Here is a 14,965-nt window from a genome sequence, read left to right as displayed (position 1 = left end):
GAGGCTCCACTAGCTGTCTGCGCTGAAATGCAGAGATTACACTGGCTAGGTGCACTGCAACGCAGGTAGAAGCACTACCAGGGTGCGCTGAGTGGGAAATGACAAATGGTAAGTTCATTCAACGAGGTGGAAAGACCCTGGAAGCTTCTAGAATCTTCTCCAATGACACTTGCCTCAATGAATTCTACTAGTGATGAGTAAGAGGTTCTCAACCTCCAAGTGGAAGCAAGAACTGACAGAGAGAAGCCACAAGTCAAAACATGAGCTGACTCATCCTCTCTGCTCACATCTATATATGGATCTCTCACCCAGAGGTTCAACAGGCTGGAATTTTGTACTTTGCAGAGAATTGTTGTTGGTTTGAGATTGACATTAGCACATTGGGTGATTTATGCTTTGTTGGAGGAAAGGAAGGGACTCCTTTGCTGGGAGGTAGATGCTGGATCGGAACTCACTTGGTTGTATCTCCTCTCAGACTTTATTATCTTATCAATAAACTACTTGAGTTTCTCCTACATGTTGTATACCAATGATGTTTTGTTATGCTTACATGTTTAGCTTAATCTGATCTTGAGCTTTTTATGAATGTATATCTGTATCTTTGTGTAGTTTCTCTCTCTTGTGATCTTGCAGGAATTCGGTGAAGTTGGGCCGGTGAAGGATCAAGAAGCTAGGAGCTACTGAAGAGAGGAGTGATTTGGATCGACAAACTAGCGGAAGATACAGATTAGTTAGATCCTTCTTCCTCACTTACATTCCATAAAGAAGAATACTTGAATAAGTTTACCTGTTTGTTGCTAAGGCACTATCACCTCTTAGAGTGGGATAGGGGCATTCCGTATTGGATACTTTTCCCAACAACAAATTGGCGACTCCGCTGGGGATAGTATCTTGTTGGTTTATTTGTGTTTCTGGTGTTGTTCTTCTCATAAACTCAGGAGTGCCGAATCAAAATGCACTTGCCATTTTCAAGTGCAAAGTAGAGATCTGCCTCTCTAGTCCACCCACTGGGCCTGTTTTTATGATCTGAACAAACTGATCCACAAGTGCTCTAACAGCCCTTTGTGATAGATCTTAGTCCTCCTATAAATCGTCCTCCTAATTGTACCTAATTGATAACTTTGATCTGGCCAAAAACTGTTGATTTAACTGCAAACCGTAACCCAGAACCCAGAAACAACTCTCATTTCTGCTTCAGCGCAGACTCTGTGAAGAGGTTCTGCATTTCAACGCAGGTCCCGTGAAGGATACCTGTGCTGAATGTCAAAACCTCTGTGTTGGGAGTGCGCTGATCAGTCTTTGCCTTGTGCAGCTGTGGTTCCCTGCTTCCTTTTGCTAAGTTTTATCTCTGTTTTTTGTAGCCTGTTATCAGTCAGTGTACCTATCTGAAACCCCTTTTCTTTGCCTCAATTCTGCCTCAGTTGTATAAAGAAACTGTATTTTTTCTTTGTGTATTTGTTACATCATTTGCAGTTTCCCATTACAAAAGTAAACTAGTCATACTGTCGCCTTTAGATCTAGACCTGTCATAGGTGTCGTTTTGATCTTAGGAGTGAGTTTGTTTGCTGTTCACAGTTGATTTAGCTTTTACTTTTGTCATTTGGTTTGAATTTATGCATTTCTAGTGTCGAAACAAGTAAATCATAAAGTGTCGTAATCGTCTTTTTGATTTTGAAAAAGGAACTTGTTTATGTTTTCACTTGAAATCGAATTCAAATTTATACAACAGCTTTCTTTTTAGGCTTCAATATTAAGGAAGTGAAAACAAATACATGCATTTGTGCATTTGCATTTTGATAGTTTTCATGCTTTGATTTAGGGAAAAGTGCATTACAGTGTGCTCTATGCTCTTTGAGAAAAGTTGTATCTTCCTTTTCCCCTTGTAGCTAGGATTTTCATTGTTGAAAAGATATAAAGCTTGCTTATCATCTTTAGACTGCATTTAGGAATTGTATTATACATCTCGTGGTGATCCAAAAAGGCAAACTTCTAAGAAAGATCAACCTAAAATAAATTGAATGAACTTAACAACGCTTTGTAACTTAACGCACAACATAGAGGTCTAGGCTAGAGACGTGTTCCGGCGTTGTAAAACCTGGTGACTGTCGATCTCGCTGATGGTTGGGTGATTCCTCCTGAGGGACGATAGCGCCAGTACAGATTGTGCTCCCACGTACCGTCGAGTATATATTGGGAGACCCCTATAGGCATAAAACCTTTATCCTTAGGAAGCCATGTCGGCCGCCCTACTGATCGCAATGCACTGAACACAGCATTCAGGAAGATTGACCGCCCGTACCTTAAAAAGTATTCTGCGGTTTTGCGAAAAGTTTGGCACACCCTCTACCTAGAACTCCATAGCAGTTCCTTTTGGCCTTTTTCAGACTCTATAACGGAAAAAGTCTATCCGAGCATTTGTCACTTCGGGCTCGTTAAAACATCGAAGGAGACTAGAGTCATCTTTAGATTTTTCTCGACTCTTTAAAATTGAAAAAGCAAGTTGTGTCTAAAGCGTCGTTAATATTTATTTTAAACGGAACAATCACCCCTTTTTCCTGCGTTGATCTTTAGGTTGAGAAAATGGAGCACACCAACCAAGGAATTCCCCTTGGTGGAAATCCTAGTCCCTTCTCCTCTTGGGGAGATGTTGGTGCGCCCCATATGGCCACATTGTCGCTTCCAGGACTGACAATTGGCTTGCCGGTCTGGCTCTTCTCAACCAATGTCGTTCAGAACACCACTATTCCTTAACAGTCGAATCAACAGTTAGACCAGTCCAGAGTTGCCCACCAGCCTTCTACATCCTCTAATTCTTCCTCTCCTCCTTCCTCTTTGCTTGACGGAACTGGTAAAACAAAAAACCAAGTTCCTAAGGAGAAGAAGGAAAAGAAGAAGAAAGAGAAGAAGAAGAAGGAGCCAAAAGCGACTGGGGGCAAACAAGTGTCATCTGACAGAAATCCACACACAACACTAACTAGGCCTAAATTGCCATGTGTCATATGCAAGGGAGACCACTTCCACAGAGATTGTCCCTGCATCCCTCGGATACTAAGGCACTGGTCTCCCCGTTTGCACAATCCGGTGGCATCAACCTCTGATAGCCATGTTGAATGCATACCGTCAACTAGCGAGAGTGAAGTCCTTGGACAAAAAGGGAGAGCTAGATCTCCCTGTAGACTGTGCGAAGGCAACCACGCCATCCACCGTTGTCCCTTCTTAGACGAAGCGAAAAGAGTTTTGGATGATCGTCTGGTTTCACCGTTACGACTTCCTCCTGGATATAAAAAACTCTTGCCGAGTCCTTCGTTAGTTGAAAATCCAGCTGGCCCGCTCAAGTGGTCAGCTGAAGCGCCGGTCATTGAAGATGAACCAGCTGAATCCATACCCGACGAAAGTCAAAAGGTCGAGGTGGCAGTTGACCCGGTCTTGCCTTCAGAGGATTTATCTTCGAATGATACAGTCACTGAAGAGAATAAAGATGACACCATCCAAATTCTCTTCATCAACACAGACTCCAACGAGCACGGGGGCACTCCCCCCATTCCTTTATCGCAGGAAGGAAGTTCGTCAGAGCGATACCTGGCCGTTTACTTGGTCCCATCACCAAGCAACCTGGTTATCTCCTTTGATTTGAACCAACTAGGCAGACCCCGTTTGCCAGCAAGCATACCATTCAGAATTATCGTCCAAATATACAGAATGGTCATGGATGGTACCATCATTGATGAAGGGGCATATGTGAGTATCCTTTCCTCCACTGCTTGGAAAATGCTTGGTTCGCCAGCACTTTTGCCTGAAATGAGAAATCTGACAGGCTTTGATAAAGGAACCAGTCGACCTTTAGGGATCCTCCCCAATGTGCCTATCACATTGAAAGGGAAGACCGTTCAAATGAACGTGATGGTCGTTCAAGGACCCTTGGATTATAACCTACTCCTTGGACGAGACTATATATATTGCATGGGAGCCATCGTCTCCTCACTCTTTAGAGTAATGTGTTTTCCGCACGAAGGAAGAGTGGTCAAGCTCGTGGACCAGCTTTCATTTCCCGGATCACGCATCGCAAATAGTCATATACCTTCCCTAAATGGTCTCTTCACGCAAGAAATGTCTCAACCCACGGTCCATCCTCCCGATGAGCGCGAGTAATTCGGAGGGATATGACTGGAACCCAGGGGGCATGCGTCCTGGTCTGCTTCGGCAGGAAAACTTTGGGTATAGGGTAGGTTTCCGTGGGAGAATATGACTAGTCCGTACCCCGTCCGTGATTGGAAGAGGGGTTGTTCTATAATAAGATTCTTTTGTCAAAGTTATGTGTTTGACAGAACAGAGTCACTCACCTTTGTTTATCTCGGTATACATCGCCGAAGAAGTGTTTTGTTTGAAAGATTAACAAAACAATCTTTGGGTAACCTGAAAGAGGTAGGCCTCTCTCGGTAAAACAAATGTTTTGGCGGAAGTGAAGTAGAGGTAACCTTGAAATCATATTTTATACCTGGGGGCATGCAAACCTTTTGGAGTGCAAGCAAGGGGCGGCTATTTATTTTTTAAATTTTTAGGTCCTCCCTTTAAACCTGTAGGTCTAACCCTTTAAACTTGTAGGATTAGTCGTTTCCGAACTTTCATAACGAAAGGATGCGGGGCATAGCTTTGTAAGGCACAAGCTCCATAAAAAATGGAATCTTACATGAGACATTCTTATCATATGACTGGAAAATCAAGCAGTTTTAGCGTATAGTTCATGCTCGTTAAAAAATAAACATAAAATCGAGCAGTTTTAGCGTATAGTTCATGCTCGCTAAAAAATAAACATAAAATCGAGCAAATGTTTCAACCCGTGTTTAAGCTCGTTAAAAAATGAACTATCCTCCGGTAAATAACCACCGTGAATGTAACATTATCAGCCATTAAAGCCTTGGTCGTGTTTGCACCGTCACCTCCACTTTTCCATTGGCCGATCGTTCAGCTCCATATGATTGTTTACCCATTTTGAGGAACAGCTACGAAGAGTGATTTCACTAGCCATCCTTGTGACACTGCCGTGATTGGAAAATTCCAACCTTTACCTGGAAATAGCTGCTAACCCGTTTTATCACTCATTCCTCAAAAGACGAGTCTTCTTTAAGCTCTTTTCATCTGACTCGTAAAATATGAAAAGATTGCCGATTTTTTGCCTTCCAGCTCGTTAAAGCGACCGGAAGTGCTATCCCTCCTCTAGATTTTAATCTTTTTGGACCTGAGGGATTATTGCACAAAAAGATCGAGCGCTTGTTTTATTTGGCTCGTTAAAACTATCGAAAACTCATCCCTTCTGTATTGTTTTATACTTTTCCGGACTTAAGGGATTAGATGACGAAAAAGGATTTTCAGAGTTGACTTTACGTACCTTTTTAGACTCTCTAAAAATGAAAAGGACCGAGTTATCTTTGTTGTTAGACTCGTTAAAAACATTAAATAGCGACAAACTTGTCTTTAGACGAGAACGAGTTTCACTATCGCTAGACTCGTTAAAAAATAGCAATGGGTTTGCCCGAAGGGCAAATTATAGAACAAGCATATGTTATCCTCCTCAAGCTTGACAAAAATAAAGAGGTACTGGTCAGCAATGACTGGGGAAAAATTGGGAAGAAACTCAAAGAACTTTATTGGTAGCAAGTCGCTCTTGAACATGACACTTCCACTCCGTGCCTGAGTCGGGTTGGGTTGTTTCATTCACCGGTCACATCGCCATGGTCTCGCCATACCATCCACCTTTGGGGTAAATGCTACCAATCCATCACACAAGTGTCGCCGATATGTTCAAGAGAAGTCATCCAGAGAAGTCAACCATGTCCCATCCACTACCATACATTATCCTTCATCCTTTCATGACCGCCACCCTGAACCATATATCATCAGATTGTTTTCACCTCCATCAAAATCATTTGCTCCGTTCCGTGTCACTGATGTGGGATACATTAAGGCCCTCCTTTGACGGATCGCTTCTTGTCGACATCAGCTCATTATCCAAGAAGTTGATCTAGGAACAAACCCTTTAGTACTTTGAAGCTTGCATGCCTCAATGGCAAGTTTCTCACTTCCGGCGACAGGTATACATCAATGACCTTCGACCAAAAGATTTTGCATGGTGTTCGACGCCAAGTCCTTTATTCACACCACGTGAATTGTACTGCAGTACCTTGAGGGTCATTATCATTATCAGTGATTCCTCTCGCGCTTGTTAACGGTTTACCTCATTGACCGGTAATCAAGCGATGTCTTTCCATGTTCGACTTCAGAACACCTCTCACATGGATCGACTTGTACTTAGAGTGAAGATCGAACGAGATTGAAGACCCCGGATCTAGTTTCATCCATCCGGGCTGCGATATATATTCAAGAAAAATAAAGACATTGACATGTACAGCATTACAGCAGATAATCATCCTACCAAAAGGATGATGATTTCATTAAAATCATCAGTCTACCATCAGACGATTGTCTGTTCTATGTACAGAAAAATGAATTTATAAAGCTGAGCATGGGAATGCCCGCCTCAGCTAGATCATGAAAGCAGTATGAAAAATAATGTATTGTATTGTATCTTATTACAAGTCTCCTCCCAGCATTGGAAGAACTTCGAATCCTCCTAATAAAGCATTTCACCCGATAAATGGCCTCATACTTTAGGGGGCAACTGTTATAGACATTTTTGTGCCTTACAGCTATAAGCATGAAATGTCCATAATTCAAGGGATCCAAAGTCCCTAATGATTTTGTTACAACTCCTAAAGGAACAAGGTCAACCAATGACAACTTCTCCCAGAAGTTCTTCACCAAAAACTACTCAGAAACAGTCAATTCAGGATCAATTCAGAGGCTCCACTAGCTGTCTGCGCTGAAATGCAGAGATTACACTGGCTAGGTGCACTGCAACGCAGGTAGAAGCACTACCAGGGTGCGCTGAGCGGGAAATGACAAATGGCAAGTTCATTCAACGAGGTGGAAAGACCCTGGAAGCTTCCAGAATCTTCTCCAATGACACTTGCCTCAATGAATTCGACTAGTGATGAGTAAGAGGTTCTCAACCATCAAGTGGAAGCAAGAACTGACAGAGAGAAGCCACAAGTCAAAACATGAGCTGACTCATCCTCTCTGCTCACATCTATATATGGATCTCTCACCCAGAGGTTCAACAGGCTGGAATTTTGTACTTTGCAGAGAATTGCTGTTGGTTTGAGATTGACATTAGCACATTGGGTGATTTATGCTTTGTTGGAGGAAAGGAAGGGACTCCTTTGTTGGGAGGTAGATGCTGGATCGGAACTCACTTGGTTGTATCTCCTCTCGGACTTTATTATCTTATCAATAAACTACTTGAGTTTCTCCTACATGTTGTATACCAATGATGTTTTGTTATGCTTACATGTTTAGCTTAATCTGATCTTGAGCTTTTTATGAATGTATATCTATATCTTTGTGTAGTTTCTCTCTCTTGTGATCTTGCAGGAATTCGATGAAGCTGGGCCGGTGAAGGAGCAAGAAGCTGGGAGCTACTGAAGAGAGGAGTGATTTGGATCGACAAACTAGCGGAAGATACAGGTTAGTTAGATCCTTCTTCCTCACTTACATTCCATAAAGAAGAATACTTGAATAAGTTTACCTGTTTGTTGCTAAGGCACTATCACCTCTTAGAGTGGGATAGGGGCATTCCGTATTGGATACTTTTCCCAACAACACATAGGTGTCATATAACACCAAGGATGATGTCCCCCTAAGGGGGAGGGGTTTGTAACATACCAGGTTAATATTTCATGTAATAAAGGCAAAAATAATAAGACCAAGGTCATGGGACATGTATTCCAAGTTGAATGTTGGAAAAAACATCCTAGTGGGTGCCACTTACATTTATTATGGCTAAGGAAATTGGTAAAGGAATTGGAAAAGGTAAAGAGGCATTAATTGACATTTATTTATGAAAAATAAAGGAAAATAGGAGAAAAGGGAGATGAAGGGTCACAAATTTGCATGAGGATGAAAAATAAAGAAAAATGAAGTTGAATGAAGAAATTAGAGGCATCAATAATAAAAGGACATCAGAGGATCAGTTTGGGGCCTTTTGTCAATTTTTCTTTTGAATTGGTTTCAGAAAGAGAGAGAAGAGAACAAAGAGGAAAAACAAAGCAAGCAAAGGAAATACAAGGAAAGAAAAGGAAGGAAAAGGAAAAGCAAGGAAGGTTGGATCAAGCAGCTTCGACAAGAAAATTTTGTAGGTAGCAAGTTGCATGTTTGATTTCCTAGCTGAGGTGTGAATGCATGATACATGTATTTGTTTATTTGATTCATTTGTTGTAAATGGTATGGGTTTTTCCTGGTTTGACAAGGGTTTTGGCCTTACCTTTCCATTTCCTGGGTAGCCATGGTGTGATGGGATTATTTTGTGGTTGAGCTTCAGATTTCCATAAGATTTTGGAACCGAGTGAGCTGGTCTCAGGAAAATTTCCAAGGGTTGGGGGTGGAGGTGGTTAAAATTTTAGGAAGCACTTGACAGGTAGGTGAAGATAGAAAAAATCCTCAAGGTAATGGTGAAGAAACTCTAAGGCATCCAAGCTTATTTTGGGCCTTGTGATCTCTGGACTAATTTAGGCTAGATCATGGTGTCCTGAGGGTGGAGTTGGTTTAATCTTCAGGAAGCCATGTTTGTTTATGTCTTGATATCCCACATTCATGTTCGGAATATTTCATGGGGCTAATTAGCTGAAAGAAAGATTTGATTCAACCCAATCTATGATCCGATGGTACATGGAAATCCCTGACTTGGTTGGCTTTTGCATAAGTTAATAAGAGATATTTTTCTTAGTGTGATTTATGAGAACTTGTGCTTGTTTTTATGGTGATTTGATGGTTGCTCTATTATGGTTAATAATGTGGTTATGTGTTGGTTATAAGCATGGATCTGTAATGTGCTCTAGTTATGTCTCTATTCAAGATTTGATAAGCATTTGATGGTTAATGAATACATGGGCTAACAAGTGTTATTGCAACTATTATGAGAGGGTATTAGACCTTCTTGGTGATTCTCAAATAAGTTTCAGACTCTTATGATCATATATGAATTCATGACCTATAGCTTACATGTTCACTATATGTTTAACAAAATGATTGTCATGGTTAGGCCTGGTTAGGTCAAGTTCTTTCTTAAGTTTGTGTATGTTTAGCATCGTCCTTATGTCATTTATCACTCTAAGAAGTCCTAGGAAATTTTGGGCAAGGATTTGGAGGTTGGCCTGGAATTGTGGCTGAAATCTTGGGACCACGGGCACTGAACTAAGAAATTTAGGTCACAACAACATGGAGCAAGGCTTGTGAGTGTGGTTGGAGTCCTTCAACCACATACATGTTATGTCAAGGGTGTGGTTTGGCTTCTAGGTCACTAAAACAAAGTTCCAGCTTGGGGATTGACCACCTAAGGTGTTTCTTCATCTCTTGGGTGATCTGTAGTTAATGTGGGATGTTAGTTGGTGGTTAGAAAGTCTCAGTTGTAGGCCCCACTTCCTTAACTGGAGCTAGGATTTTTGGTCATGTCATAATGGCACTCCATTTCACATTTACCCTAAGGGCTTATAAAAGTGAGTAAATGTGGGACTGGGCATTACAATTTACTGGTTAAAGAAAATGAGTTTTTGGTATATATATCTATATGTGTATGTATGTCATTGTATATACCACATCGATTTGTGTTATAAAGCTCCAATAAGCAATGTGCCTGTCATGTTTTTAGCATTTTGTCATTATAAATACTACAGTGGGCTTGTTATAAATCTCCAATAAGTAGTATGGTTTAATTTTCAGCAGTTTATTTGTCATAAGTGTCACAGAATACCGATGACAATGTTGCCCCAAGGGGGAAGGGTTTGTAACAACCCTGGGTTGATTTTCCATGTAAATGGAAAGACGTTATAAAGGAAAAAATAAAACCAAGGTCATGGGACATGTATTCCAAGTTGAATGGACTGAAAAACGTTAAAGTCGGTATCACTTGTGGTTAATTAATGGCTATGGAAATTGAAAATGGCATTGGAAAAGGTAAAAGGCATTAAATGGTAATTAATTCAAGTAATAAATTAAAATAAGAGAAAAGGAATATGAAGGGACTGGAATATGCATGCAAGAGAAAATAAAGGAAAATAGAAAAAAGGAAAAGGAAAGGAAGAGACACCAAACATCAATGATAAAAAGGAATCTGAGAAATAGTTCACAACTTTTGATTATTTTTCAAGTTTGACAGTTGTTGGCTCAGGTTTTGATTATTTACATAAATTCAACCCTAAGAGGGGAGAGAGAGAGAGAGAGAACTTGGACACAATCAAGCAAGCAAAGCAATGCAAGGGAGCACAAGGAAAACATTGGAGGAGCATCTAAAGTAGGAAGATTTTGCAGGTAATAGGTTGCATGTGTGATTTCCTTGCTAGGATTTGAATGCATGGTGCATGCATTTGGTCATTTTTAAGGGTTTAGGAGTTAGGGATTAAGGGGTTAGGTGCTAGGGGTTTAAGGGCTTAGGGGAATGGGGTTAAGGTGTTAGGGGGTTAATTTGGACCTAGAGGATTTAGAGGTTAATCATGGGTTTTTATGGAGCATTATTAATAATTTTTTAAAGTATATTATGCAAAATATGACATTAAGAAAGAATATGACATTATAATGATGAATGCAAAATAAGATCAATATGTTTTTTATTATGGTCGTGACTATATATCTCAGAAAGTGTCTCACTTCCTACATGTCAAGAAAAGTAACATCTTTCTTATATTTTTTCAACATATTCTTAAATATCTTGATAAATTGCACAAGCATCATCATTGATTTGTTGTCTTTGTTTCTTGGTCTCACCTAAGTTGTCTTTCTCTTTGTCTTTGTTTTCTTTGTTTTCCTTATATATTATATTTGTAAATTGTTGTTATATCAACGTTTCAATATTTTCTATATATATTAATATTAATTTATTGATTGTAATTGTATAATATGGGTCCCCTAAGGCATTGCTCGACGAGGAAGAGGTGTTTGTAGTACAAGCACCTATTCAAGAACATGGAGTGATTAATATTGAGGATCAAGCTAATGATCCTATGGAAGAAGATAATGATGTTGATAACATATTTGAAGAATATGGGACAAATAGATTGATCCAGGAGACATTTAATAATGTTGGAATGGATGATGATGACAACCAGCATGATGATTGTGTTTTTTATTTACATGTACTTGAGAGGGAAACTAAACCTCTTTATGAAGGCTCAAAAACATCTCTTATCTTTGTTGTACTGTTGTTGGTCAATTTAAATGTAGTGAATGGTTTTTCAAACACGTGTGACACAACTCCTAAGGTATGTAATATATTTTGTGACATTTAATACTATATACATGATAAAGCAATTATTTTTTCCATTGTTTTTAATGTTAGTACATTGATCTGCATCATTTCATTAATTTGTAATGTTTTGATGCAATATATACAATTAATATTGTTTAGTACGTTAACCAATATTCTTTTTTATGTTGTACATTATTATATTATTTTTTGTTACCACTGTCAAATTTTTTACCTTGTACATACCGAGATTTACATGCCATTGTGAAAGATGTTGGAATGCATTATGAAGTTGTTCATGCATGCTTTAATGATGATATTCTCTATTATAAAGAACATGTGTTGAAAGACAAATTCCCAAAATGTGATGAGAGTATAAATCAAACTGATAAAGTAAAAAAAAAAGTGCCTCACAAGGTTCTTCGTTATATTCCCATAATTCCATGTCTGCAACAATTGTTCAGGTGCAAAAGCGTAGAAGAACATATGGAATACCATGCATTGAATAGAAGTGAAGATGGTGTTTTCAAATGCCTGCAGATTGATCTATATTTAGGAATATAGAGGAAAAGTGGCCAAATTTTAAAAGAGAACCTTGTAATCTTAAGCTTTCATTAGCAGCTAACAGTGTCAATCCATTTGGAGAGCCCAAATCTACTTACTCGGTGTGGCCCATATTTGTTATCAACAATAATATTCCTCCATGAAAGTCAATAAAGAGGAAGAACATAATTTTGATAATGATTGTTCCATGTATAACTATTCAAACTTGCAATTTTTTTGTCAGCTGCTGCTTCGAGCTAGTACCCGCCGCACTTGATCCAGCCTCGGCTCTATTGGTTGCCTTGGTGGCTCCTGGCGCGGACTCATCCCTGCACGGGGTTCATTTCTAGATTCCTCCCCGATCTATACCCCTCCGCGCGGTGTCCCTACTTTCTCTGGGTCGGATCGTGGACTATGAGAGTTGAAGCCAGGGCAAGCTCGCCCCACCTGAGCTAAGCCATCGGAAATATGGATCCGTCAATGCCTCAAGGTTCTGCTGCAGAGGCGTTCATAAAACTGCTGGAAACTCTCCCAAAGAAGAAAGCAATTGAAGCCGCGAAGTTTGTTAAGCATTTAGATGATATTCCTGAGATCGAGCTCCATCCTGAGGGGCCGACTCAGGTTGCACTCTCATTGTCAGAGAGAGCTTTGGTCGGGAAATTCACTGGACTCTGGCCCTCCCCCAAAACCACAGAGAGTTGGGTAGCAAGGAATTGGGCACCGCTGATCAATCACAGAGTCACCTCATACTTCCTAGGGAAGGGTTTCTTCCTCTTCGAATTTGCTGAAAAGGAGGATAAGGAACTGATATTCCGCAATGGACCCTATTTCATGGGCCCTCAAGGGCTGTATCTCAACAAGTGGACGCCTGACTTTGATCCATCAGTCGACGTTCCCGCAGCTGTTCCAGTGTGGGTTAGACTGCCCTTCTGCCTATGCACTGCTGGAACTGTGAATCTCTTAAACACATTGGGAATACATTGGGCAAGTTCATAGACCGAGCCAACAGCAAAGATCAATTTGATTGCACTCGAATCTGTGTCGAAGTGGATCTTGAGGTGGGTCTGCTTGAGGCAATAAAAATAAAGGTTGGAAATTGGGTGCACCTCCAAAAGTTGGATTATGAGCAGCTACCGTTTAAGTGCAGAAAGTGCCATGTCTATGGCCACTTTGCCCGTAACTTCTCAAATAATAGTGAAGGGGAAAAAACAAGGAGGAAGGATGGACACAGGTCAAAAGGACCAAAAATTCTCATAAAAACCCTAGACCAGGAAATAAAAACGACAAGGTCCCCTAGCCAGGCACTGCGACTCAAGCTTCCCCCATGGAAGATCAAGGTAACAAATTTACGCCGTTAAGCTCAGCATCAGAAGACCCTAAAGGAATAGAGAGCCAGAAGGAAGCATCGCCCCACTTGGAGGTCCCGTCGGGATCAAAGCAAGCTGATCCTAGTCCAGACAAGTAGAACAACATACCCACAGAAGATGCTGAGGAAGAGCAAGGATCGGAGGACTTAGAAGAGGAAGGTGAAATAGGGGATTCGTACTTCTCGCCTATAAGATCATTGAGAGGCCGCAAATCAGCTCGTGAGAAAAGAGAACAGGAGACTTATAAAGACAAACTCCAAGGAAGCCAACCAACCCTCGAGAAACTCTTGGAAAAAACTCCGAAGGTGACTAGAAATCAGCACCAGAGCTCTAAAGGAGCTCCCCACTCAAAAACCAAGTGATGAAGATCATCTCCTGGAACTGTAGGGGTATGGGGAGCAGAACAAAAGAAGAAGCCGTCAGAAGCCTGATAAGAACTGAATCTCCTGACATACTCCTCATCCAGGAGACTAAAATGGAGGATAAGCCCTTCCTCCACTCAGTCAATAAACTGTGGAAAAGAAGTGAAGGGCAAGCTGTTTCAGCCTGCGGTGCGTCAGGAGGACTGGGCACCCTTTGGAACGCAAATAAAGTTTCAAAAATCAGAGCAGTCGTCAACACCCATTGGCTATTCACCAAACTTCAACACATGGATTTAAAAGAGACCTTCTGCCTCTTCAATGTGTATGTTCCAACCAGCGCAGGTGAGAAAAAGAACTGTTGGGATTCCATCAGAAATTTGGCAGACTCGGAAGACTTAAAGAATGTCATCATCGCAGGGGACCTTAATCTGACCCTCTCTCTATCTAAGAAGCGTGGAGGCAGCATTGTAAGGGATCCGGTGTGAGAATGGGTTGAGGATCTGCTTCAGGAATGGGACCTGATTGACATAAAACCCTCGTCGGGCAAATACACCTGGTCCAACAAAAGACTCGGTCCGGGGCACATCGCTGCAAGGTTAGATCGTTTTTTTGTACAAAGTTCTTTTCTTCTCCTTGGATTAGATTCTAGAATGCATATTCTTCCATGCAGTGTTTCAGACCACAGACCCATCAAGCTCGATCTGCTGGCACACATGAATCAAGGCCCCATTCCTTTTAAATTCAGCCCCCTCTGGGTTAAAGAACAGACCTTCATGCAGCTGGTAAAAGATACTTGGAAGCAACCAGTCAATGGTTCTGCCTTCTATGTATGGGAGGAAAAGCTCAGGAGAGTGAAAGCTGCTTTGAAATCCTGGGCCAAATCCCTTCCTAGCCCAACAGTGAAAAGGAAAAAGATCCAAGAAAGCCTTGAGATCCACCATATGAAGCTGGAAAATGAAGAAATTACAAAAGAAATTTTAGATAAGGAAGCTGAGCTACAAGGAAAATTTCTCAAGGCAAGTCTGGCTGAGGAAGAGTACTGGAGGGTCAAATCCCGTAGGCTTTGGCTTAAGTCTGGGGACAGAAATTCCTCCTTCTTCCACAAGCAAGCCCAAGCCCGGAAAAGTTTCAACTCCATCTCAGAAATCAAGGAAGAGAATATAAGCCATAAAGACATGCAAAGTATAAAAAAGGCAGCATACCTTCACTTCAAAAAGTTGTATAATGAAGAAGAGGGATAGGGGCTTGCACTAAATATTGTGGACGAGGTTCCCTCGCTGATCACTACCAATAAGAAGCAGTACTTAGAAGCAGAAGTCACCAGTAATGAAATTAAAACAGCT

At 40.9% G+C, this 14,965-nt stretch overlaps 1 protein-coding gene across 1 annotated transcript; it reads left to right on the top strand.

The window, feature by feature from the left end:
* Positions 1-14,272: 14,272 nt before the first annotated feature.
* LOC149160010 (uncharacterized) lies at positions 14,273-14,863 on the top strand. Its single transcript, XM_089434489.1, has one exon. The coding sequence runs from the start codon at positions 14,273-14,275 to the stop codon at positions 14,861-14,863; it is 591 nt and encodes a 196-aa protein (XP_089290615.1).
* The last annotated feature ends 102 nt before the right edge of the window (positions 14,864-14,965 follow it).

The sequence above is a fragment of the Pinus tabuliformis genome, chromosome 5_2 (assembly GCF_031772625.1).
Source record: "Pinus tabuliformis cultivar Carrire ecotype Pingquan chromosome 5_2, CPIR1, whole genome shotgun sequence".
NCBI classification, from domain to species: Eukaryota; Viridiplantae; Streptophyta; class Pinopsida; order Pinales; family Pinaceae; genus Pinus; species Pinus tabuliformis.
The sequence above is the reverse complement of the archived record's forward strand: the minus strand, read 5'-3'. Positions and strand labels throughout refer to the sequence as shown.

Bases quoted from the DNA above. Each gene is read 5' to 3' on its own strand.
- LOC149160010 (XM_089434489.1), top strand. From the start codon at position 14,273: ATGCATATTCTTCCATGCAGTGTTTCAGACCACAGACCCATCAAGCTC.